This window comes from Notechis scutatus, chromosome 2 (assembly GCF_049901735.1).
Source record: "Notechis scutatus isolate UNSWTSFEM ecotype Mainland chromosome 2, rNotScu1.2, whole genome shotgun sequence".
Taxonomy (NCBI): domain Eukaryota; kingdom Metazoa; phylum Chordata; class Lepidosauria; order Squamata; family Elapidae; genus Notechis; species Notechis scutatus.
In genome coordinates, this window is record NC_142010.1 from 81818440 (window position 1) to 81845824 (window position 27385).

General features: G+C 39.9%; 1 protein-coding gene and 1 non-coding gene across 3 annotated transcripts in view; both read right to left on the reverse strand.

Annotated features, from left to right (window-relative positions):
- Positions 1–12476: 12476 nt before the first annotated feature.
- LOC113426318 (U6 spliceosomal RNA) lies at positions 12477–12582 on the reverse strand. The gene has a single exon (XR_003372684.2). It is a non-coding gene; the product is annotated as a U6 spliceosomal RNA (small nuclear RNA).
- Positions 12583–23558: 10976 nt separating this feature from the next.
- The window catches only part of JADE2 (jade family PHD finger 2), a 222717-nt gene continuing 218890 nt past the window's right edge, over positions 23559–27385 (reverse strand). For both annotated transcript variants that reach the window (XM_026687218.2, XM_026687209.2), the window contains exon 12: positions 23559–26805. In XM_026687218.2, the coding sequence (XP_026543003.1) occupies positions 25913–26805 (893 nt within the window). In that variant the 3' untranslated portion in view covers positions 23559–25912. The remainder of the gene's footprint in view (positions 26806–27385) is intronic.

A 27385-nucleotide genomic window follows, 5' to 3' on the forward strand; every position in this document is an offset into this window, starting at 1 on the left:
GCAGAAAATAGAACCAATATAAGGTACGGCTCCGGTGTTCTTTCCCCCAGGCCTAATTCCTTCCTTCATCATCCCTCGCTGGAAGTCAAAACTAATCCCACTTGAGGGCCCTGTTCACGCCTTCCCCCCTTGCTTGCCAGTGATCTGTCTGGATGAGAAATGCAGGCAGTTGCTTTGTCCAAAGAGCAGCAAAAGGCTGCTGATTTTCATTTCAGGATTAGTACAGTTCCAAACATAGCCATTGGCAGGCTTCCCTAACATATTTCTGCTGCAGATAACCTTTGCCTCCCCCCACTTCCCTGAAACAAACGAGCAGGGGAATGAAGAAATCCAGCACTGTTGCAACAAATAAGGACATTCCTCCTGAGGGTTCATTTATTATTTGTTCTCCTCATTCCATTCCCATCTGATGATATCAGCATGCGTTTATTAAAGTGCTCCAAAGTGCGCACTTGGGCTTCTTTCTGAAACGTTACCCTCCACCGATAAAACAGCCAAGACATAGGGATGAGAAAGACTCAGGTCAAACTGGAACAAGAGAAGGCTTGCGTGTTGTCAGAACGCAATTCCTTCCTGTTGGTCCCTGGCAGAGGTTACAGACTCCATGAGAGCTGACATTGTAACACATGTATGTGAGCCAGGGCCTTATCTTCCCGCTCCTAGAAATGCTTCCCTCAGTCCTGGGGTGGTAAATAGGAGATTTGTTTTCCAAACATCTCTCCGAAATTGCAGCAGGTGCACATCATTTTACAGCCCTATATGGACATCCAAGAGAAAGATGCTATTTTAGTGCCCAGCATGGTTGCTCTGAATGGATTAGCTGGGGAGGACTAAATCTTAAATACAGACTCATCAAATTAGGCACATTTATGCACAAGTACAGCAGCATCTTTTCCACATTTAGGGATCATATTGCTATCAAGCAAGCATTTAATCAAGCATGACATAAAATATTCTTTGCCGCTCCTTGTAGGATATGGTGAGGGCAAATTAATTAACACTCATATTTAGTAACTTGATGAGACCCAATCATGTTCACCTACTTTAATGTTTATTTTAACATTTCCTTTCCAAAACCAGCTGGTTGGTTTGCTTGTTTTCCTGGAAACTCCTAGGTTAGTAAACCATAACAGCACACTAACACAAGAGAGCACCTATACCAAAAATAGCAGAACCTCCTATTATAAACATGACAACTATTCCTCCAATTCCCTGGACTTATCTGAGTATGAAGAGAGAAGTATAACAGTGTGAATAATACAGGTTGATAGACTTACTGTTTTTGGCACTAAAATGTTTATTGAAGTTAGAAGCTAGGTTTTTTTTAATGGTATTGTCTTTTTGTGGATCTGTTTGAGGAGAATTATCTATAAGTTTGTAGTAAATGTGTATCATGTCCCAGCTACTTGTTTCTAGATCAGGGGCTATGTTCACAATCCCTCATGCCCTACTCACCTCCCAATTGGACTGCTGTAATGTATTCTACATGAAGAGTATCTGGAAGCTTCAATTGGTCTAAAATGCTTCCAGAACAGCAAGTGTCACAACTCTGCTCTGCAGGCTGCATTGGCTTCTTGCTTGCTTCTGGGTCCAATTCAAGGTACCTTTAAAGCCCTTCATGGCATGGTTCTGGGTTATCTGAGAAACTGCCTCTCCCTGATCATATCAGCCTACCCCTCAAATATGGCAGAGAATGCATGTTGTTCAGAGGTGGTATTCAGCAGGTTCTGACCAGTTCTGGAGAACTGGTAGTGGAATTTTTGAGTAGTTCGGAAAACCGGCAAATACCACCTCTGACTGGAGATTTTACAGTATTGTTCCCCTGCCACGCCCACAGAATTGGTAGTAAAAAAAAAATGAATCCCACCACTGATGTTGTTGTGGGTACTATGTGCCTTACATTTGATGAGTTCCCAAATAGCGATAGCACTTAGACTTATATACCGCTTCATAGTGCTTTACAGCCCTCTCTAAGCGATTTACAGAATCAGCATATTGCCCCCAACAATGTGGGGCCTCATTTTACCAATCTTGGAAGGATGGAAGGCTAAGTCTCAAAACCTGAAGTAACTGTCCTTGGGAGAGTTTCTGAGGAGATTTTCAGTAGGAACTCTTGATTACATTCTCTTAAAATATTTACCCAGTTCTTCCAAACACATAATTCTTTCTCCTAAGCATCTCTTGGGGATCATTTCATATTCGTAAAAACTTTATGGATAGGCTGGGTTCCCCAAATGAACTATATAGTGAATAGAGGCTTAAAACTCCCTTATTTGTAGTCCAATACTTTACCACGGTACTGTTCTGAAGTGGCTTTATATCTCTTGACGAAGTATTCTGTTTTGTTTGTTTTTCTTCCAAATGTTGGATTTCTTTTTGTCCTTGAATTGTGATGGATGGTGAAAAACTGGATAATTATAGATGTCTAGTTTCCATAGGATTTTCAGTTAAAATAGTGGTATGGTCATAATAATGCAGCATTTACAGGTAGTCCCTAACTTATTTGTTTAGCAACCATTTAAACTTAGAACAGCACTGAATGAATGGATTTATAATCCATGCCCAAAGTTATAGGCATTGCAGTGCCTGCATGATCAGGTGATCATAATTTGGGCAGTTGGCAGCCTGCCACATTTCAACTGTGGGGGCACTGTAATTCCCATCACCCAGCTATATCCTGCCCCATCTCTGCCCTTTTGGCCTCCTGCTGCCCCGTCTTCCATTACCCCAGCTGAACCTTTGTTATTGTCTTCTTGCTTCTGTTGATAATGTGCGTTTGTCTGGCTGTTGGACTGCACAGGGGCTGGCTTCGTGAGGCGAAAAAATAAAGCAAAACCCCCCACCAGGCAGTTTAAATAGGCCACAGTGTGGCAAATGCATTGCACTGGTTTTGCATTGTAAAAAAAAGGAGCAGGAAAAGCACAAAGCACACCAAACTGTCCCTTTGTGCTGCACTTCTGGTTTTAGGGGCCAGCTTTGTGTTACAAAAAAGAGGGAAAAACACAAAACAGATCCTCCATGAGGTGGAATGCACCAAAGCCTTTCTGAGCCTGATGAGGATGATTTGGGGCTATGAAGAAAAGGGGGGAAAAGCCAACATTAATCTCCCCCCCCCTTTTTTTGCAGTGCAAAGTGAGCCCCAGCTCCACTTAGGAGCTGTTTGTAAACAAACACCCCTTGGCAACAAATACCCCTTTTTTCACCTTTTTTTTTTTTTTTTTTTTGCAGTGCAAAGCCACTCTCATATGGCCCAGAAGTGCATGCAAAGCTAAAGACCTATTTTGGGGCACTCCAGTTCAAGGAGGGTTTACTTCTTTCCCCATTTTTCACAACGCAAAGCCAGCCATTTGGCCCAAGAGTGTGGCACAAAGGGGCATTTTGGCATGCTGCGGTTCCTTTAAGTTGCTTTGTGATCCCTCCCCTTTGAGCCAGCCTCAAAGGTCCAGCAGCCAGACTGGGCACACCTTGTCACCATCAAGAGGAAGAAGATGGCAGTGAAGGTCACCAGGGTGGCAGGGGTCTTGGCATACAGGGTGAGTGGGATTGGGCTGGGGGTGGGTGGGCTGCAGCTTCCCAGGGCAGGGCAATCAGCCTCAGAGTCACATGATTATGGGGCTGCTTGGCACCCCTCAAGGCAGGGTGCAGGGCAGCCAAAAAGTCAAAAGCAATGTGGAGGAGATAGGCAGGAGAAGTTAGAAGTAATCCCTCCCTTATCTTCCTGAGGCTTAGGCCTGGGAGGGATCAAGCCCGGAATGGCTTGGCTTGGCTTGGGTCCTCAGCTAACGACTGGTAAAATTCACTTAATGATAGCAGCAGATTGCGGTCGCTAAGTGATTGTAGTCATTTACAACCACATTCTTTAACAACCAAAATTCCAGCCCCGATTGTGGTCGTAAGTTGTGGACTATCTCTGTAAGCAGTTTATCCAGGCTTCTCTTCTACAGACAAAAAAGCATGATTAAGATTTTCTCCACAGCAGGAAAATGATATCCCATGAACCATGTTTATCAACAGGGTGGCATATTTCCTAAATGCTGAGACAATCAAGCCCAGATGACTTGCTTATGATTTGAGGTAACGGTCATGAATCTGGCAGATTCTAATTCACAAGTATGGACCCATTTGAGTGGAAACTATATAACTGCCACTAGGTGGCCATTTATCCCTGAAAAGTAAAATATTCATCTTTAAATGGCATTCTTATAGTCTTTATTCCTGGTAAAAATGTCCACTATTTCATCTCCAGAATGAAAGAATGCTATTTGATTATTATTTTCTTTGGCTTGAGATCAACACTGGCAACAGTTTGTAGTTTACAGCTATTTACTTTGGATATGAAATCAGCAGGAAGTTTTTTTCTTAGAGGTTTTATTCCATTTCTTTTTGTATATTGTTTATGTGTATGACAGACGAGTTTCTGCCAGGTTAAGCCACATTATGCAAAGCACAGAAAGGATGTAAAAAATAGCAAACCAAAGAGATGAAAGGTCTGCAATAGAATAAAGGAAGCAATGTGAGATCTTATTCACACCCACACACTTCACTCTGCAGCTCCATGGCTTTTTACTTTAGTAGCCATTCTTTGTTCTACAATGTTCACATGCCAATTCATACACAATCATTCCTTCTTTAAACACTTAAGGATCTCAACTCCATCCAACCATCATTTTCTGGCCAACCATCATGTTTTGACTGACTCATATCTTTGGTTTTGCACTTCAAAACATAATTATATAAATACAGATATATTATAAATATTGTAATTGTGTAAAAAACTTTATATTATCAACATACTGTATTTCTTGGGGACTAGTCACACACATTAAGATTCAATCCACTTTTCTTCCAGCATGCTTTTAATCTCAACACTCTTTTTTTTTTTGAACAAATTTTATTAATTTTTAAAGACATACAAAACATAAATACACAGAAACACAAAACATAAAAGCATAAAAAATCTCTTTTCTGAAAGTTGCTTAGTCCCGGGTTAAAACTCTTGGTACAGACACAAATTCAAATTCATATTCATTTTACATACCATTCCATATCTTATTAGCATTTTCAATTTTCCATATAACTTCTCCTCTCTTTTAAATTTTCTCAATTTTATTTTATTTATCTCCTCTCGATTCAAATCATAATATTTATTATTCTTTGTCTGTTCTATTTCTAGCTATCCATTTATCTTTCTTCTTTGAAGAAAACTTCTTCTGTACACTAATTGGAGTATGATGCCTTTATCTCTTTCCCCTATATTTATAATACTTAATATAGAATACATAGCTTACATTGGGATTCTGTCTGGTACGTTCTAAAATTATACAGTATTATCAAAACCAATACAAATCTATTCATTAATATTGATATTCATTTATATCTTAAACATTTAGCACATTACTTTTCAGTTAAATCACATACTTTTATGGGAGCACCTATTTTCCATAGTTATTCCCCCCACATCACATATTATAGATCATTATTTCATTACGATGTTCCCCCTCTCCTACTTCAAATCTCTCATTTCACAAAAAGTTTCACTAGGATAACATAGTCTAATCATTAATATTAACAATCATTTATATCTTAAACATTTTACCCATTTCAGTTAAATATCATGCCTTTGTGGGAACACTTATACTTTCCAAAATTATTCCCCCCCCACACACACATCACATATCTTAAATCATTGTTTCATTGAAGTATTCCCTTTTCTTAACAAAATTTCACTAAATTATACTAAATATTTTATCACATTTTAAATTGCATATTATTTCCAATTTTCTATGGTTATTTCTAAGTACAAATGTAGAAATACAATCTTATGTACCTTTCTAGAATCCCTTTTTCAATAAAATTTATCCATTATCTCTAAAAAACTTTTGCTTCTTTGCATCTTGCTCCCCACCATTAAGGCTTTTCATCCCTTCCTTTCTCCCTTGCTTCTTCTTCTCCTTGTCCTCTTTACCCCCTTGTCTCTCACCCCCTTTTATTCTGCTTTCCTCCTTTCTGTTGTTTCCTAACATAATATCCCCTTTTCACCTTATTCTTCTCTTTTTGGATTGTTTTTCCAGGTCTTAAAGTCTTCTTCTCCTTTTTCTCTTTCTTTTTCCTTCCCCGACCAAAGTCATTTGTTCATCAAAGATGGCTTCTTCTTTGTCCCAGTCATCCTGTTGCTCATTCACATAAGTACAAACTGCCATTTCTAAAAATTGAAAAAGAGTGCCAAGGACATCTTTCCCTTCTTGCTTTTCTTTTTCATATTTTTGGTATACAAGTTTCAGTCCATCCACAAGTGATGCCATTGTATAGAGAAAAAGTTTTTCCAAACAACCACCCAAGAGCTTTTAATCAGAAATAATTCTCAGAAGTTCCAAAATCACCAAACAATCCAAACAAGCTGTTTCTTTTAAATATTTTCTCCTTCTTCACTTTCTCTTTCTGGGATTAAAGTTTAGTCACAAAGTTCCCTTTAAAATATATCTTTTAGAAGTCTTATTGGTATTTAGTAACTCTTTAGAATTCTAGGCAATCTTCTCCTTATTTTCAAATTTTGCTCCAATTTTTCCCCTCTCCCTTCCCACTCACAGCCAAAAAGATTTTTTTTCTTTTTAAATGTTCAGAAATCCTTATCCCTTCAGCATTCAGTTACCTCCAATGCAGATTTTCAGATTTCTCTTATGATTCCATCCGCTGTCACGTTAGGAAGGAGAGTGAAACGAGAAAAAAAAACTTTCCCTTTTAGGATATTCGCGCTTGTAACTCTCTCTGGAAACAATGTATCCTTAGCAGCCTTCAAAATTCCAGGGCACTTTCTCTTGCCTTGTCCCGGTCGAAAGCCACTTTCATAATTCTTCCAACTTTCTCCCTCCTGCACCAGCTTGTCTGGCTGCAGGTTTCTTCGTGGCGGCCATTGCTGACCGCCGCTCTTCTGCTTGGGAAAAGGGGGTTCTGCCGGCTGGGGAGGGTCTGCGACACCCCCAAGCCCCTGTCCAGATCCCCTGTCTTCAGCTGCCTCTGCGGGAAGCTATATCCCCCAGATCCAAGCGGATCGGGGAACCTTGGCGGCGAATGCAGCAGGGATCGCGCAGTATTGCGAATCCCTGCCGCTGCCAAGTCTTGCAAACCGGAAGTCTATTCTCAACACTCTTATTGTTTCATCGCACACATTTCTCAAGTACTCCATGTTTACTTATTCACAGTTACTTTTCCTTTCTTTGCAACAGAAGTGCCACCTTTTTTCCTCTGTTGACAAATATTTATTTCTCCTAACCAGGGGCATCTCCAGGGTACTCAGAACAGCCACAGTGGCAGGCGTGACTGTGGCATTGAAACCACCTCCTCTTTAATATATGTCTCAATGACATGCCAAAAGCAAAACTATGCCCGCCCTTCTCCATTTTCTCTCTTACAGGCCATCAATCCGAATCTCCCCAAGCACCTTCCCAAGCAGACATAAGAAATGAATGATCCTGGAATTTTTGCATTCACTCTTGCTATGTTTTCCTTTATAGAGGGGAACAATAATCTAATTCTTCCAATTGTGAGGTAGCAGATATGCCATCTTCACCCCGATGTTAAGCAAGAGATGTAGCCATTTATTAGCAAGCCATATTTATATTTTAATATTTTGCCAATTACATCATTGTTTCTCACTTTTATTTTTTTGGGCAGAAACATTTTTCTTGGCACAATTCCACTTTGAATCCCTTTCATTGCTATATAATCTCTAAAACAACTCTTACAGTGTTCCCTCATGTAAGTTCCATTCCAAATAATTTCCTCAAATTTATTTTTAATTCCAGTCATTCTGCTGGAAATACCTTGTTTATGACTTTACAGCTTTACAGCTATTTCTCAAGCAACTTGTTTATTTTTATAAAAATTGCTGTGCATTTTTTCTGCCTTTAAAACATCTTAGCCATTCCTTATTCTCTTTTTGTTGCTATAACTTGTTTTTTCTCTCATAATAAAATCAAATATCTTTGTAAGGGTCTTTGGTAAGTTTTTATGGTAAAAAGAAAGGTTGACATACAATTCAGTATTATTGGGAAAGGGAAAAAGTAGAACAATAACATGTCATATGTAAATAAAACTTTGTGCAGTTGTATAACTTGGTAAAGATATTTGCCCACCTGCTGTGTGAGTATGGAGTTAGCATCCCTTAAAAATGATAAACATAAAATTTATCAGTGTAGGCATTGTATCTGGAAATGATAGGGGTGATCAGAGAACATCTTGAGGATAGGAGCAATAATTTCTACTCCTCTCTATCAACAAAAGTAAACTCTCTGCAAATAAGCTTATGAAATCTCCTCTCCCCAATAAAATTAATGGGAGGGCATCAAAACAAATTCTGGAAAAGGCCCATCCATAATAGTTTAGAATAGATTGTGTAGATACCTTGTAGTAGAAGACATATGTATAACATTTGTCAATAGCATTCAGTGGCAGCGGTGATGTCATTTTGACAAAGTCCTCATATTTTCTCTTTTACTATTGATTTGGTTTCTCCAGGGTTAATAGGCCAAATATTCAGGAAAAAGACAAAGACTGTAAAATTCGGCTATACAGATGCGGTGCCAATAATAGATTCAGATTATTAAATCTTGACAGCAGCAGAGGCATCAGGCCTGTAAGGTCAAACATGACTCTGAATCCTGAGAATAGAATCCTAGTCTAGGCCTGTGCCTTAATACTTGCCACAGTGGCTTCAAGCCTCAATATTGCATTGGGAATGCATTTTGGGGTACCGAACAAAGTCCTAAGGAAATTTGATTGAATGGCTTCAGAGGCCCCCAGGGTTATACCATAAGGTATGTATGGGTGCTATTGTATCCCATATAATAGGTTGGCAACTGTTTTAGTCGTAAACAATTTAACTGCTGCTGGGATCTAATTTGCCCCCTGTTGCCTATGAAATTTAATTATTGCTTGTGTGCTCTTTTGGCCAATAGAAGAGGCATAATTTACCTAGGCTGTTAATTTCCTGGAGGCCTGAAATACTATTCCCAAGTATTTAAAACATTTGACCTGCTCTGATTCAGGGGAATCAATTGTCTACTTCTGTTTTTGCCTTTTGTTTGAAAAAAAAACTAAAACTTTAGCTTTATCATAATTGATTATTAATTGTTCCTCATTAGAGTAGGATGTCAGGGTTCTCAGTGCCTGCTTTATGCCTACAAAAGACAAGGAGCACGAGATAAATCATCAGAAGGGGCGTTGGTACTTACCTGACATACCCTTTCTCTGTGAGCTATGAAGAGCATCTATTGTTTGTTTGGGATGATGCTTCTATCGCTCGTCTGATAGGCTGGGCTTTAATTGAGAGGACTCTCCTCCTCCTCCACGGGACTCCTCCCTAGTGTCCCCAGTTTTGGCGAAGTTGAAGTGATGAAATATTTCTTCTCCTTCACCCTTTCTAATACTTGGCCGGAATAGCATCCCACCAAACAAATAAGGGTGTGGATGGATGCTCTTCACAGCTCACAGAGAAAGGGCGTGTCAGGTAAGTATCAACGCTCCTTCTCCAGATGAGCTGTTCAGAGCATCCATTATTTGGGACATAGCAAAACTTGGCGTGTCCTATGGGAGGGCTTCCGTCTGGTTCGGATTCCCCTTTTTCTTGGTCCCTATGGACCCTTTGTAACACTCTCCTGTCAAAGGCAGCCTTCGTAGAGGCGAAGACATCTTTCTAATAGTTTCTAAATAAAAGGCAATGGTGAGGCCCATGTTGTCACTTTGTAAATTTCCTCTATTGGCACTTGTGACCCATGTTGTCAACATCGCAGTTGTCAACACTCCAGGTCGAATGAGCGGTGATGCCCCTGGGTACAGGAAGAGACTGTGTCTCATAGGACTTGGGAATTGTGCTCTCAGCCACTTACTGGTCATTGAGGAAGAGGTCTTGCACCCAATGATGGGTGGTTGAAAAGAAACAAAGAGAACCCTGTTTCCGAACACACATCGTGCGGTTGAAATATATAGAGAAAGCTTGCCTTACAGCTAGATTGTGGCATTGTCGTGCCAGATTTTATGTCGGTTTCAGACAAACGTACGGGAGTATCAGTTCCTATGGTCTGTGGAAACCCAAATTTATCTATGGGTGAAAGATGGATCTGGACTAAGGACCACTCTGTCTGTGTGAAAAATACAGAGCTCCTGTCTAACTGACAAGGCTACTAGATCCAAGATGTAACTGGCTGATGTAATGGCAACCAAGAGAACCACCTTGTATGTTAGGAATGGAGACTCATGGTCTACATGGGCTCAAAGGGAGTTTTCTTGAGTAAAGACCTTGTTGAGGTCCCACATGTGATATCAATGCACTACAGGAGGCTGTAAGATTGTAGCCCCGCGCAAGAAACTTGCATATGCGTGGGTGATGAAAAGTGGACTGCAAGTCTCTCCTGGTGATGACCGATGCTAAGGCCTCCCTTTGCCTGTTTATATGAACAAGATAATAATGAAATGTCATTTAAATAACACTGCTGTCTAACAGGTGTTCCCCTGAGATGAACAGCCAGAGACATCAGAACCTTTGTAAGAACCTTGGGCAGATGACAACCCGAAGGACAGTGCAACGTATTCAAAACGTTGAGTATTATAACAAAAACTAAGAGGTTTGCTATGTGAGGATCTAATTGGAATGTGGGGATGGGCCTCCATTAAGTCAATGGAGGGTAGAAAGTCGCTCCTTCTAAAGCTCAGAAGTATGGAGTTCAGTATACTCATCTTAAGCCTCCTATAAACTAGGGACCGATTAAGTCATTTTAAAACTAAAATTGCCCCTGCTGATCCAGTGCCACAGGTCGGTTGCCTGGATCTCCAATAAATGAACAATAGCTGTCTCCATCATGCTCCCTTTAACAGGATCCCCAGAGAGAGGGCAAATAATGCAAAGGTTCCGGGGAGAGGATGGAAATTCTATAGCCAGGCCTAATCTGATATCTCTAACCCAGGAAACAGAGGCATCTGTCCGTGAAAGGCTTGAGCCTTCCACCAATAGGGGCACAGTCGTGAGGCCTATGTTGTGCCTCGGAGACCTCTATTTCATGTTCCTCAAGAGATTCTTTTGGTCTGCCCTCCCCTTCAATATCTATCTCCAGATCAGAAACTATCCGACTGTTGGTGATTCATGCGTCCAGACGGTCCCTGGAGTCTGGAGAGAAAAAGTCCCTGGTAGAGGGAATGAAAGAACCCTCCAAAAAGCTGGGAAGGACTATTTTGTGGTCTATGAAAAGAGAGGAACTTATTTTCTGCTTCTAGTCTGTATCAGAGATAGGTCAGGGGCACCACCAACCAAATTATCTCCCTATATTGGGGAGGAAGCAAGCTTCCATTAGTTGTGTGATATCTGCTTGCCAATGTCTGAGCCATAGCAGTAGGCGAGGAGTAACCTGAGATACCCTGGCTTGAGCAGATAATTTAATAGAGTTTTGCGGCGTCCTTGTGCACCCTGATTTTGGAATTTGAGAGAATCTCCCTCAGATGGCGGAGCTACCTGAGAGATGATCTAGTAAAAAAAAGGGATGCGGCCAACTCCACTCTTATGGCCCCCACATCAGATCGACATGCCCTACATGGAGACAACTCGACCCTGTATATCCTTTAACTTGAGAGCCTCTTCTGCTTCCATTGGAATTGCAGAGGAGGATGATAATTGCCATTATTGTTTTATGTACTATCCTGGTGATGAGAAATTTAGCAGAATCAGAAAACCAAATTAAAATTTTTCTATCATATCCTGTAAGAGGGGTATACGCCACTGAAGAGACCCCTTGTGTCTGGACGAGGTCCAAGAACCTCTGTGGGACAGTTATGACTTCCTCTTACATTATTGGTTGGGAGAAGATTAAATCGTCTGACCCCCCTTACAGTAACGATTGTTGGGCTGAGGGGAATGGAATATCAAGGCAGGCAGTAGTTTGTTTGTTTTTTTTAAACAACAGAGACTTGAAAAAAGTCTGAGGGTGAAACAGACCTGAAGGTCGGTGGTCTGGCTTAATGCCTTCAATGTCTGACATGCCCCCCCCCACTTTTTAGGGGATCCGCCTCTGACAGATTTTGCTCACTGTCATGAGTAGACCCTTCCTCAACCTGTTCCATCTGGTCTCTAGTTCTCTCTCATCCTGTTCATCATGTAAATGTGTAACTGGATTATATAATACTCCCTTGAAGGAGGTATTTGCTGGTAATGAAGGTCCGTTCTGCATAGTAACTAAATCGAGTGAGAATCGAGGTCAGATTGTGGAGGCTGCCTAGTTATCAACTTCTACTGTACCCTGGCTGCAATGCCTCTTAAAGTCGCCATGTCCCTCCAGGCCTTCAATTTGTCAGGGATATCCTCTGGGAGGAGGAATTCTGGTGTGGTCCCACAACTGTCTGTCAGGCAAATAGTGTTGCTGAAGGCCTGGGTTGAACCGGTCCCTCTGAGGCTCTCCTGGATGGCGTTGAGAGATCCAGGGATGGAGGCAAGGTGAAATATGGAACATTCACAAATTTGCGTGTCATCTTTGCTCAGGGGCCATGCTAATCTTCTCTGTATCATTCCAATTTTAGTACATGTGCTCCTGAAGCGAGCACTCTGGAACTGGGACCAGCCTGGCTAGGGAAGAGGACTGAGACTTCTGTTCAACCTCCCTCTAACACATTTTGGCATCTCTTGGCATCCTTTGTTGCCTTAGAGGTCTCTCTAGGACATTTTGACCTACTCTGAGTTGGTTTATTGTCCTCTGGGGGTATTTTTGGTTGCCCTTGAAGATTCTGACCTAAAGTCCATGAGGTGATATATCTATATGTGTATGCAATATTAATGGACTGTTGACTGGTCTAGAGGCCTGATGTAAACAGAGGCAGGGAATCCTCTTGATATTTGCTCCCCCCCTTTTTTTTGGTAAATTCAATTTGTTATTATGTTATTATTCATAATAACATTGATATCATTAATATTATGTTATTATTGATAATATTTTTGTTATATCTGTGCACATCTACTCACATAAATTGTTGTGCTGTTACCAAACTCATAATTAGATGACTGAATATGGAATCAAATTGTGAAGACAGAGAACACCTTTCAGAACCTGTATTGCAATTGGGTGATCCTGCAGTAATGGCCCTCAACAGCTTCCTGCCCAGGCGGACACAGGCCTTGGCGCTCGCTGTTACTGTGCTGCTATATTCTGTGAAGGCTGCCAAGTTAAAAAGGAAGCCTGATAGTCAACCTCAGAAAGAGGTCCACAATTGGCATAAATGTCCCCTGGACCCTCACGGAGAGATCCTTGTGAGGGGAAGTGGCCTCTCAACAGATAATGCCATGGAATTCTTATAAACAAAATGATGCTGGTGTTGTTTTAGTCGTCAAGATGTAGCATCAACCATCACCTCTTATTGTGAGCCAATGCGAATCTAACTAGAATTTGAGAATTTGAGCAGGAGAACTCTGAGTCCTCTGGCTCCCACCTGATCAATAGCCCTTGCTTCTTCTATATATCTTGCGAGAGTATATCTGAAACTACAGAATCTCCTGTGGAGAGATACCTGAGGGTAAGGGTGCTCTGTCCTTCTTAATGACCGGAGTTATAGGGAATTCCAGTCGGAAGGAGCACTCTGTTGTTGTCCAGAGCAGTAAGCTGCACCCCCACAGAGATACATTGGTGTATTGCTAATTCCATCCACAGTCTCATCTTTGCCAGGATCTTTTCCGGTAAGTCATCATCTTGAAAGAATCTGGCTGCTGTTGGAGCAATGTGGCCACAGAGGCACTTCGTGTCACTTGTACTGATCTAGATGGGCTACCTGATCTTGTGCAGTTGCTCTGCATCTGGATTATACAGACAGATCCAGGGGTAGTTGCAGAGGGGAATTGGAGCCAAAGTAGGCCTGGAGGAGATGAGGTTTGAGAATTTTCTTCATCCTCCCACATGAACTTCTTCACGTGCTTTTCTAGTACCTTATGGTGCTTGTTAGCATCTTTTTCTGCTGCTTAGGAGGTACCCTTAGAATGCTTCAATTTGTTTTGAGAATTTGACATGGCTCTTGAGCTACTGCTGCTTGCCATTGTGACCGCTTATTAAATTTTACTGTTGATGAGGCTGAAATGTTGGGCGGTTGGCACACCCAGGGGCCTGAACCAGCAATGGCCAGGGAATCCTAAAACAATGCTCCCCAGTTTTGTATAATCTTATGTAAGAATATTGAATTCTTATTCTTGTTCCTGTTATTATTATCGTTATTATTATTTTGTTATTAATATTATTATTTCCGAATTAGCCAAATTTGGAACACCTCATAGGCCTAGAAAGGAGGAATTGTTGAAATAAGATGTAGGCCTGTGACAGCTTCCTGAACAGGCGGACACGGGCCTTGGTGCTCGCTGTGGTGCTGCTGTTTAATTCTGTGAGGGCGTAAGCCAACAGTTTCCTCCTTAATGAATAAGGGTCCAAAATAGAATAATTATATCTGAATATCTATCTATCTATATACACACACACATATGTATTAGGGTGATTTCCCCCGGGTTCCAGGAAGGAGACCCCTGCTTGGGGAAAGAAAAGCCTCTCACAGTTCCAGAAATAAAATGCAGATCACTACCACATGCAGCCATTATCTCTTTAAGCGCGTAATGAGTTAAATCGGCTCAGCAGCACTTCCACACCTTGTGGGGAGTTGATACTGCAGAATTTCCCCTTGACTTAAAAGGTGCAGTGGGGCAGATGGGTGCTGATGCCCCCACCCCAGACAGTGTTCCCAGGGAGAGAAAGAAGCCTCAGACTTTTAAAACAGAGCCTCTCCCGTCAGGCGCGGGCAGCGGCAATCGTAGTGGCTCAGCTTGAAAAGATCGTAATGGTACGGGCTAAGAAATGTGAGTTGTTAGCCATGCGGCAGAGGCGTTATCGCCTCCGATCGTCCTGGGGGCGAGAGATCATTATCTGAAGCTACGGTGAGCTCCCTCGGCTTGAGTTATATGCCGTAGGAAGCTGCTTGACTCATTGAAACTAAAAGCCTTAAAGGACTTGTTTAGAGTTTAAAAGCAAACATTTTTGTTGTCTCCTTATGAAGCCTTTGCTATTCCGGCCAAGGGAAAGGAAATTAAGCTGCCTATATCCACGAAGGCTGAGCAAAAACTGGGGACACTAGGGAGGAGTCCCGTGGAGGAGGAGCGCCCTCTCAATTAAAGCCCAGCCTATTAGACAAGCGACAGAAGCATCATCCCAAACAAACAGTGGATGCTCTGAACAGCTCATCTGGAGAACAAAGTAGAATTGGGAGATGTGTATAGGCTAATTTAGATCCAAGGATATTTCTGGAGTACTTACATGTATGGCATTCGGCTTTGTTCGGGTATTTTCCCACGTCATTGTAGTTGTTCTTTTAAAGTTGTAGCAACGTTTCAGCAGAATCTCATCTGCCATCATCAGGCTTCTGTATAGTGTTCGTCTGTGAGTCAGATTTTTACAGTGGTTTCAGATTTAAATTTGGGGCAGCCTATTGCTGTGCCAGAATGGTTTTTTCTTCATCCTGATTGGTTGGGAGTCTTGGTCTGTGTTTATTGGTCTCGGAGTTTGCTGTGTTCTGCTTGATTGGTGTCTCTAATATCTTCTGTCTGTTTTTTGGCTCTTTTTGTATCTTGATTGGCTGGCAGCATTGTGTTACTTTATTGGAGGCCTTTAGTGCAGCTTGGCTTCGGGTAAATGGACGGCTATCATTAGTTAGGAAGCTGGGTTTCATCTGGGTGCCTGGTTGGGGTGTGTTTGAGCTGGAGGTATCAGGAGGGATCTGTTTGTGCCCAGGTGTTTGCCTGGCTTGTGGTGTGGAGATTTTTTTGTATATATATATGTATATTTTTTATATATATAAAAGCAATGGTAGAATACATCCTTGTTTTACATTTGTGTTTTATAGAGTGAATAAAATCACTTCCCTTCCAATTACCACAACTCAATTTTAACAGGAATCTTCGTCTGTAGAGGATCAGCTTATTGTTGAGATATCAAAAGTTGCCTTGAAATCAATAAAAGCTGCATATAAATTCAAGTTAGTGGTTTGTATATTTATCTGCCAGATGCTGAAGCACTAGGCAATGGTGTATAGAACATCCTGTTTGAAACCTTGCTTGCTCTGGGTCAATTTATTCTGGCCTCTATTATCCAGGATAGGAGTCTGATAAATAAATATGTGGCATATGCTAATGACGTTCAATAGGGACTAATTGGCCTATATTTAGCCAGATCATCTCTATCACCCTTTTAACATAATGGGTCAATTATACTGTAGCTTCCCCCCAATCCTCTGGAATCTTGGCTGTGTGGTTAAGGTATGAAAATAAAGAGGCAATATAGGGGCCTACAAATTTGTATTAGATTTAATTAGCTCATGGGGCATACAGTCAATCTCTGGGGGCTTTACCATACTTGAGCTGATGAGTTAATGAGTTTTTGTACTTCCTTGCGTTTGATTGGAAGCTACAGTGGCAGTGGGGATAATATCTATGGAGATTCTGAGTCTTCTAGGTCATGGTTGTCCCAAAGGTGTTTTTTAAAGAGGCAACTGGACTTTCTGGTTTTTCTTTGAGGACATTTCACTTCTCATCCAAGAAGCTTCTTCAACTCTCAGCTGACAGTGAGGATAATGGTATATTCATCACATAGGGGGTAGCATGTAACGGGCTTGGAAGTGGTGCACCCAGGTACTTGAGAGATACCATAATGGAGTTGTATGATGTTGTTATGGTATGTCAAAATAGGGAGTGAATTTTGGACTGTGTGGCTTCAATTATCTATGACCATTTTTTTCCTCTGCAATCTTGAACTGTTTTCTTTCTGATGAGGGCCTTATATTTATGTTCCTTTAAAATTTGAGTGGATCTGGTGAGTTGGTCATGAGTAAGAGAGCAAGGATTCAAATAATGCTGTTTATCAAACAATTTCTTAGAGTGCTATCCCCTCCTGATTGGATTGGTATTCGCCTTCATTACAAAAGATTGGAACTTACTATGAGATTATGATATACATTAAGTATTATATTACCTTGTAGGATGGTCAGGTCTGAGCATGCCCCTATATTACAGAAGATTGAAAAGTATGCAATTCCTTCCTCCAAGTGAAATCATTGGTCTATCCTACCTTCGAGAGGGCCATTCCCTCTGATCCCATTAGGGCTACCTTGTGTCAGATATTTTAAATGGGTCTCAATTTGGTTCCTACTTAGGCCTTGTCTAACTTTTCAAATGAAATTTAAGGGGAGATGATCATTTTCAGTCCTGGAGATTCTTTCACTCTTGTAGAGATCATTCTCTGTGCATTTTTTCTTGATCCTGTAGGCTAAATTAGAAAATTATGGAAGTAGAATGTGGCAATAGTGAACCATTTCATGGTATGGACATGTCCATGAAATCACAAGGTCTCTTTTTGTTAACTTCCTGATCTGGGAAGAAGGGTTCAAGTGTTTCCCTTTTCTTTCCTGCATTTGGTACTGGACACATAGAAAGGAGGAATGGCCCGTTATGCCTGAGATTTCTTCTCTATTACAGAGGCTGAGCACTATCAATGCCTGAGAACAATATGGAGCCTCATGGGGAAAAAGCTTTCTAAGTGGGCTCTCCTTTTCCTCAAACCCACTCCAGGTACTTTGACACAAGGCTTCTATTGTCCTAAGATGTTTTGGCTTAGTTTACAGCAAGTTTGAGAGAGGGGATCTCAATTATTTAAGATATAATAAGCAGGACCTCCGTTCTAAAATGTGCTATTAATGAAAAGCAAGAACACTTGCAATATTTTTCTAATCTATAGGCTCATTGTTCCAGCAGGAAATAATCAGATTCATCATAGGTTTTATTGTAAACTGCCCAGAATCACTTAAGTGAGATGGGTGGTGTAGAAATGTGATGAATGAATGAATAAAATTTCAGTTTCCAGTACATTTGACCAGCCAGATCATATATGTGATAAAGTATGCAGGATTTGGAGGCTAGTATTGTTGACTCATCAATGATGATCAATGAAAGATATTTCCAAGTATATTATTTTAGAAAATGCAGCAGCAGTTTGTGCCTGAAAAAAAGCTTAAAGGGCTTTTAGATTTCTTTGATGTCTTAACTGCTTTTTAATCCTTCAAAAGTTTGAACAGCTAATAAACTGGAGGGTAGCTGCGACAAAAACCTGTTCTATCCTCCCCAATTCCTCCCTTAAGAAGTAGGCAAAGATAGCAACAAGTTGGTAAAACTTTCCCAAAGTTTTCATTACATTTTAAAAACCTGACAGGAGTGGAGAATAATCTCATTTGTTATATTTAATTTAAATTGTTAATTTTTTAGAGTGCAATTAAAACATCTTATTGGTAACTCAGTGTCTTATCATAAATGAATTCAGAATTAATTATACTTAGCCACTGAGGACCTGAAGAACTGTTAGATTTTGACCACTGTGTTTATAATTCCAATTCTAAACACATTTATCTGGTTGTCTACTTAAATGAACTTTAGAATGGAATACTTAAGTTTATTTGCCTTTATGTTTGACGTTATCTGCTGTTATTTGTATATAGTCAGTGTTTTGGCATTTGGAGATCCAAGGTAATTTGTCTTTCTCATAGGATGAATTTACTACTTTACAAGTAGTCCTTATTGAACAGGTACCTCTTTGGTGACCATTCAAATTTACTGGAGAGGTCTTACAATGTATTCTTGTAATTGTGGCCAATGCAGCATCCAGTCATGATTGTCCTGCAGGTGCTTGCCAATTATGATGTTGCAGTGTCTTGAGATCACTATTTGTGACCTTCATTGCTGGCTTCCAACAAGCAAAGTCAATGGGGAAGCCAGCAGGAAATTGGAAATGGTGATTACATGACCGTGGGATGCTGCAATTGTGCAGGATTTACCTAACAAGTGGAACTGCTAGAATGGCTGGTCCCCGTTACCCACTGTTAAGCAAGGATTATCTGGTATTGTTGACTTATTTAACTTGAAAGCCTGACATTAAAAGGAACACATACATTCAGTTTAGTTATATGTAACTATTATTTTACACCTAGTTGTTTAGTGTTAATAACAAAATTTGTCATATAAAGCTGATCGCTTTCTTTGCTATCAACTCGTTTTCTCCATCCTCCTCTTCACTAGGTTTCAATATTTAATGTCTTGTAAGTTAAACATTAAAAACACATAATACATGCAATTTTAATTCTTACTCTCTGAGTTGTGTGTAGGAGTATAAACAGTCACTGGAGTGTTTAGTGAACTAGAAAATAGATGAAAATAAGCACTTTCCTCTGCTTAAAAATCTTGTTTGCTCACTGTTCTGGCTTTCGAGAGACCAATTTCTATTCCTAAACTATTGAAAAGTAGTTCATATCACATTCTGCAACTTTGTTGTCCTTTCATTGAATTATGGCACTCTAATGGCCACACAATAAGAAATTAAAATTGAACAACGTTATCCATCCTGATAGAAACAATTCATATTGCATATATTCATCTTAAAGTCTTGTGGGCACTTGTGGCCATATTAAAGGATGGTTTCCTTTAATACTGAGTTAACCTGGGCTGCTAGATATTCAGCATTCAGATCAAGGTACACAGAAAACACATCTTTATTGACTGCATTTGCTAACACATTGAAGAATGCAAAGATATTTCTTTTTCCATAAGCAAATGGGCCATGGTCCCAATGTGTATTAAAGCATACACTAAATCGAAACATGATGAAAATTATGGCAGACAGACCTATTCCAAGGCAACACAAACAGCATGCATAATACAGCTTTCACACAGAACAACCTTGATACATTATATTGCTTTAAGGATTAACTAACATGGAAAATGTACAAAAAGGAGAAATAGGTTTTGCATTAATGAAAAATACATTTTTTCTCTACAAAGGAATTTCTAATACAAGAAAATAAATATTGCAACATAAGCCAAAAATAATTTAAAATTGCTCTTTTCAATATATTTTCAATATTTCTCTTTTATATTAACAAATGGCACATCACTTTCTTTGAAACAAAGAAAACAGGCGGCCTTTGCCTCCTGTGACATTCATATTGTTTCCTGTAACTGATACAGAGTGGGCCTGTATTGTGTCAGTGTGGAATGGACCAAAGTGTGCAAGAGATTCCTTAAAGAACAACCAAATTGCCACACCCATCTAGTAACAGGAAATGGAGCCTTGTGACAGGTCGTAAGAACAGGCAGGAATGAATTTTACCCTTTCCCCCCCATTCCTTGGGGAGAAATGGCTAATTCTCCACCGTGCTTTGAGGAAAAGCACTGTCAAACCTTTGTTTCTTAAAAATGCTGACAAAATAACTATCAACAAAAGATTCATAATATACCACAAAACTCCCGTTTCCAAAAATTGAAGGTGAAATTTGAGTGTATTTGAGCATTTCCTAAAACCAGACTAAGACATTCCATTTAAATCTAAGGTTTCAAAACCAATGTTTGATCCTTATTAATGAACAAAAAAAATGAGCTTTACTATAGCCATGTTAATACATAATCATGATGCTAACAGGATTCTCCCTTTACAGTGCAAATGTCAATGCCTGAAGTTCACACATTATTGGATTAAAGACCTTTATGTAATAAAATAGACCATTTATGCTCCCCACCCCCGTTCAGTTCAAAATACATTTATAATGCATCAAAAATATTTTTCACATACAATTCCTTTTTCCTTTATGCAAATCTCTCTAGCTTCTACAAGAAAAGAGGCAGGTGCTAAGTAGCAAAGGAAGATTGGCATTCTCCTTAAAAGGGTTTTGATGAATATGCACATAGCTGTCAACTGAGCAGGAGCTAACAGAGACACTACTGGAAACAACACAAAAGAACAGATTTTAAGTAATTCAGAGCTGGATCTTAACCGTGACAAAACACTTGCCTTGTGCGATGAGCAACTCCCTTCGACAGCTAGCTATATATATCAAGCCTCAAATACTAGAGAAGATTTTGATTTAACCATCTGGAGCATTTCACTGTGTTTATTCCACCACACGGCAAACACTATTATTGGGGGCACAAACAAAATAAAAACAATAAATGGGCCCGCTGGTATCCCTTCTTTGATGTCCTTCAGTGTGGGTAGTTTGGATTTGGAAGTAAACAATGTGCCTTGTAACATGTACCTGCTTAAGCCACTCACTTCAACCCTTTAAGCTCCCAGCCTCCCTCTTGCCAAATGGGGCCTGGCCCTGCCCACTTTTGGACTGCAAGTTTCAGCATGCCCTCCTAAGTGAGGGCAGACGCTGAACTAACGGAAGTTGTACCTGTGCCCTCCTCCATATTCCATCGCAACAGCTGGCAGAGGGCTTCTTCTTTAACCCCATAGACTGAAACCAAGTCCAAGGCACTTACTGGACTTCACTGTAGCTACCGTGGCAACTTTAAAGAGGCATGGACTACAACTCTCAGAATTCTACGAGATGCAGTCCATATCTCTTAAAAACTGCCAAAGCTGAGAAACATTTCTATAGGGATATTGTGAACATTACTTAGTCTGAACATAGTTTTTTTTAAAAATCCCAAACCATATTCCTCAGCATTTGCAAAAATACATAAACTTCATGAACCCAGTCTTATCGAGTTCTGTCATTCAGAGAAAGAACTTACACACTTCCCTATAAGGCTTCGACAAACAACTGAAGTGTGCATGTGGATTTTTACCAATTCATGCGATGTGCCTGAAATGCTTAGTAATGCACAATGTAAGAAGTGGAAAGCTGCAAAAGGAATCAGTGAAAACTCTATTTGCTGGCAGAAGCCCCTCTGGAGTCAAACCATTTCTGTGAGAGGAAGGGCAATTAAAGTTATTAGGAAAAAGTGGGTTCCTGTTTCTTAGAGAAATCTTCGGTATTCTTTTTCTCATGTATAATTCTTACTCTCCATACAACAAAGCCCACTGTAGCCTTGTAAACGTTTGCTCTCTTCAAAAAACATGATAGCTGAAGCAATACGAGCTTATCATTATAGAAAGGCCCTACTCCAACACTCCATTCGACTCTGTGAAGTCTCGCATGATACGGCTATCTTGTTCCCTCCAGTTTTAAGGAAGACTATGAGTCAGCAACATTCAATGAGATTTTTGTGATACATTTATATATGTGTTTGTTTTCTTAAGTTTTTGCAGGTATTTATATGTATGGTATTCAGCTTTGTTCGGGTATTTTCCCACGTCATTATAGTTGTGCTTTTAAAGTTGTAGCAACGTTTCGGCAGAATCTCATCTACCATCGTCAGGCTTCTGTATTGTGTTCGTCTGTGAGTCAGACTTTTACAGCTGTTTCAGTTTTAAATTTGGGGCTAGCCTACTCTGTGCCAGAATGGTTTTTTCTTCATCCTGATTGGTTGGGAGTCTTGGTCTGTGTTTATTGGTCTTGGAGTTTGCTGTGTTCTGCTTGATTGGTGTTTCTAATATCTTCTGTCTGTTTTGTGGCTTTTTTTTTTTGTCTTGATTGGCTGGCAACAGTGTGTTTCCTGTATTGGAGGCTTTTCGTGCGGCTTGGCTCCGAGTAAATGGACGGCTATCATTTATTAGGAAGCTAGGTTTCATCTGGGTTTCTGGTTGGTACCTCCAGCTCAAACACACCCCAACCAGGCACCCAGATGAAACCTAGCTTCCTAATAAATGATAGCCGTCCATTTACTCGGAGCCAAGCCGCACGAAAAGCCTCCAATACAGGAAACACAATGTTGCCAGCCAATCAAGACAAAAAAATGCTACAAAACAGACAGAAGATATTAGAAACACCAATCAAGCAGAACACAGCAAACTCCAAGTCCAATAAACACAGACCAAGACTCCCAACCAATCAGGATGAAGAAAAAACCATTCTGGCACAGCAGTAGGCTAGCCCCAAATTTAAAATTGAAACAGCTGTGAAAGTCTGACTCACAGACGAACACAATACAGAAGCCTGACGATGGCAGATGAGATTCTGCCGAAACGTTGCTACAACTTTAAAAGCACAACTATAATGACGTGGGAAAATACCCAACAAAGCTGAATACCATGTAAGTACCTGCGAAAACTTTATATATATATATATGTTATTCAGCTTTGTTCAGGTATTTTCCCATGTCATTATAGTTGTGCTTTTAAAGTTGTAACGTTTCGGCAGAATCTCATCTGCCAAACGTTGCTACAACTTTAAAAGCACAACTATAATGACATGGGAAAATACCTGAACAAAGCTGAATAACATACATGTAAGTACCTGCGAAAACTTAAGAAAACATATATATACATATACATATATAGATATATATATATCACTGGTTAAGATTAAACTGGAGACTCTGGACCATGGCAAAGTAATAATTATTTTTGTATTTTCTTTTTTAAAAAATTATTTCATAATAACATCTTATTCACAGTAAAAAATGGAGTGTTCCACCCTTCTATATACATCATCTAAATGAAGAGAGGTGTTGCTTTAATTTGGTTGTTCTTTAAAGTTTACCCCTTTTGCTGTCCTGTATTGAGTGAGCAAGCAAGTAATGCAGTAGCTGGCAAATGAAGCTGCATACAGCAAGATTTCTGGATTTTTTTTTCCTCTTGTTTTTAAAGCAATAGTTGAACTAAAGCACACGGAAGCAAGATCCATTAAAGGCAGCATATTGATTATTTGTCTGACATAACTAGGATATTGTAGCTAAAGTCTAGCAAGCTTGATAAGATAAAACTAAGTCCTATTTACTGTATTTAACATTATCTGAACATACCAAGCCTTGAAGATGGAACAAAATTTACTTGCCAATCCATATGTTAGGCTACTAACATTGAACGGTTCCATTTTGGTCAATGATTTGAAAAATAATTTTGCAAACATATATCAGTAAAACACTGATGTGTATTTGGCAACTGATTCTGGTTTCTTTCCAGAATAGAGATTCTCTAATTTATAGCTCAACTGGAATATTATTAAGGATTTCAAAAGACTGGTAAAAATAATGAGACTTTCCAAAAAAAAGAAAAGAATTGCCAGTATATGGCATCGGAGAACAAAATAATAATAGTAATATTGCTCTCACTGCAGTGAACAAGTAACATCAGAAATCACAATGGTGGAAGATGGTTCAAATGATGAAAGCATCATCTTCAGCAAGCTTGCAAAGTGGGTCATGAATACAGATTTAGTCCTTTAGTTATTCAACAGCTTTTGCTCATAATAAGTTTCTGGTTTCTGGCTGTGCTATTTTACTATATTCTTTGGCATCCATAAAATAATTTCACAGATTCATCAGAATTAAAAGATGCTTTTCTCCCCCAGTTTGAAAGTGTCCCAGTGTGCATATGTAAGGGTATGTATAAATGTGCGTATACCACATACACACATACACACACACACATATTCAAAGTTACCTACCATCAGCAAAAATGTTTAGTGAACTTCACTTGTCTTTTTATTTTACTTCCCTGAGCTTACACTGGGGCCACTCCCATCAAGCCTGTAGCAAACCTCAAAACCTTGACTATAACCTTTGAAGCCAAAATGGAATCAATAGTGTAACGAAGTGCAAACTTGGAGATCTGTATGACTCATAAGTCACACCAGCTTTTAAACAACATTTAAGGCTTATTAGAAACATCTGATGTACAGTATTACTGAAATATTTAGAATGCTGACTTCTGTGAATCACCCTCTTAGGATGTGTTGATGGCTCACTAACAAGTTTTTACTTTGAAAGGAAAGGAAATAAAGGGGAAAAGCCATCATTGTAATTAGTGTTTATAAAAACAAATAAGACGGGAAAAGAAATGTTTCAATGATGCTGCCTCTTCAACCAAGTGACTGCTACTGTACAGAAGCAGTTGCTAAAGAGATGAGCAGAGATTTATTGAGTTATCATGAAAGCACAGACTGGAGTTCTTTGAAGTTCTTTGAATAATTCCCCCTCAGAGTAATTGAAACATTTCTTCTTCTGATCTTTGTTTGGCCCATACTAGGCTATTTTAACCTGAGGAAAGTATGGGGGAATGGCTCTAATAATCAAAGGTTTAGGTTTTACCAATGAGTAGTATAAATAATACCCCAATTTACTCTGGAAAGACACTGACAAGGAACAGAGCAGCTTTAAGCGTGGATTTGTAAATTCTATCTACTGAGAGCTTTGGATGGGTCTTTATAGAGCTGCTCAGCTGGTAAGTGGAGTGGTTCTTGCTTCCTGGATAATTGAACTGAAGAGGTAAGGGAGAAGAAGGGGAAAAAAAGTTTAGTAGACCATAAATACAATGTTGTATTCCTCTACCCATTAAGTGCTTTCTTCAAATAAGCCTGTTGTGCTTCTTTAAAAAAAAAGAATCGCTTATTTTACTTCATACTTGCACACACAGACATACACACTGGCAAACCCTGCACGTGTACATGCGTGTGCAGGTGCACAGACACACATACCTATAAACATCTATTTTTACTATTCCACGTTTTATGGATATAGTTGGCTTCCGTAGTAGTATTCTCCTTCTGAAACCTGCCCCGAAAGAGGCAGTAACATCTGGCAGATCATGAAATCAATTTACTTAAGTAATGCCCATAAAACTGTCATCCCTGCATGAACAACAGACGCTGGCAATCTCAGATCTCCTCATTAAAATCCTGAAATGTCCTGCTTGCTCCCAGAAAACGGATGTCCTTAATAATGTGTATGCCTGCATTCTATGTAACCAAGATATACATGTGACAAGGGTTAACTACTGTGACTGTATAGAAGTCAAAATTGGTGAAGCCTGGAGCTGTTTCTCAAGCATACAGAGAGAGGAAACAACAGTGCTCTTTTCTGAATTATATATACAAATTAAAAACAAAGTAACAAACCAAAACCCATTGTTATACCAGTTGAAATTGGACGTGGCAGTTTTTAACTGGATTTAGGCCTCACAAAGCTGTCATGACTGGTCTCAGAGGTGCATTAAGATGCCAAAATACTCATTCTGAAATTATCCTCGTTTCCTGAATCTAACTGGCTGTGGTGCCCTCTGCCGCTTCCAGATTCTGTGTCAGAGTCACTCATTTCTGCATCTGAAAAGTAGCCATCAGTCTCATTGTCAAAAGGATGCAATATAACCTTTGACCTTTCATTTTCTGGAGGTCCATGAAGCATTTCAGGTGCCTTGTTCTGTGGTCTTTGAGTCCCTTTGCCTTCTTTCGGTAATTTGAACCTCACCACTGTTTTCAGACTACCTACTGAATCAGGCACTTGAACCAGAGTGTTAGGATCTGTTGGGGTGTATTTCATGACATCCTCATCATGGTTTAGGTTATTTATGAGACTCGGGGACGCTTGCGAATCATTTGCTTTTGGAAGAGGAAGTCCAGGATGAGAAGAGCCCTTCTTAGATGTCTTTTTCACTTCACAGGCCCCTTTGCGCTCTGAGTATAGTTTGTCCATACTTTTCTCCGCCTTGCCATTTCTTAAATCGTGGGATAAAGATTTTGTGGGGTTATTTGCCAAATAACTGCTGTTAGTCCATTGATTTGAATCCTCTTCTTGATGTCTTTTAAAGAGGGCATTTAAGCCGTTTCTTGCTGTTTTTTTCTTGGTGTGTGTTCGATGTTTACTTTTAGTTTTCTTAGCTGGGTCACTCTGCTTCAAAGGTGACTTCAAGGAATGATCCATCATGAAACTTAACAAGGTCTCTTCATCTTGTAAAAGTTCCTCGGAAAGGCCTGGGGTTGTGTTTTCATGATGGCCGTTGTTCAAGGACCACCCACTCATTGCCATGTTCTCTGTGGTGATCTGTACAGATTGAGCCAACCAACTGTTGAAGAAGGTCCCGGCAATGGGAAAGGAAGTTGACAAGCCTATTACAAGAATGGGTAGAAACACAGGATGCGTTAAGATCAGTCATGATTTTATTTTTTTTTTACACCTCGTTACAAATTCAAACACTGCCTAATAATTAGATTACAAGAAACCAGTTCAATAATGCAGGAATATCCGAATCACAGGCAGCAACTACATTGTGAATAGACACCACCGTCACATGATCACTCTATTTTCTGAAGGTAATTTTCCTTTTGCCTCACTGTTAAATACAGGCAATCCTTGACTTAACAACTATTTGTTTAATCACCATTTGAAGCTGCAATGGCACAGAAAAAAAAAAAGTGAGTCGTGACCTTTTTGCAGCATCCCCATGGACATGTGATCAAAATTCAGACGCTTGGCAACTGACTCATATTTATGACGGCTGCAGTGTCCCGGGGTCTTGTGACCAACTTTTGCAAGTTTCTGACAAGCAAAGTCAATGGGTAAGCCAGATTCATCTAACAGTCGTGTCACTAACTTAATAACTGCAGTGATTCAGTTAAGAACAGCAGCAAGAAAGGTTGTAAATGGGGCAAAATTCACTTAACAAATGTCTCCGCAACAGAAAGGAAC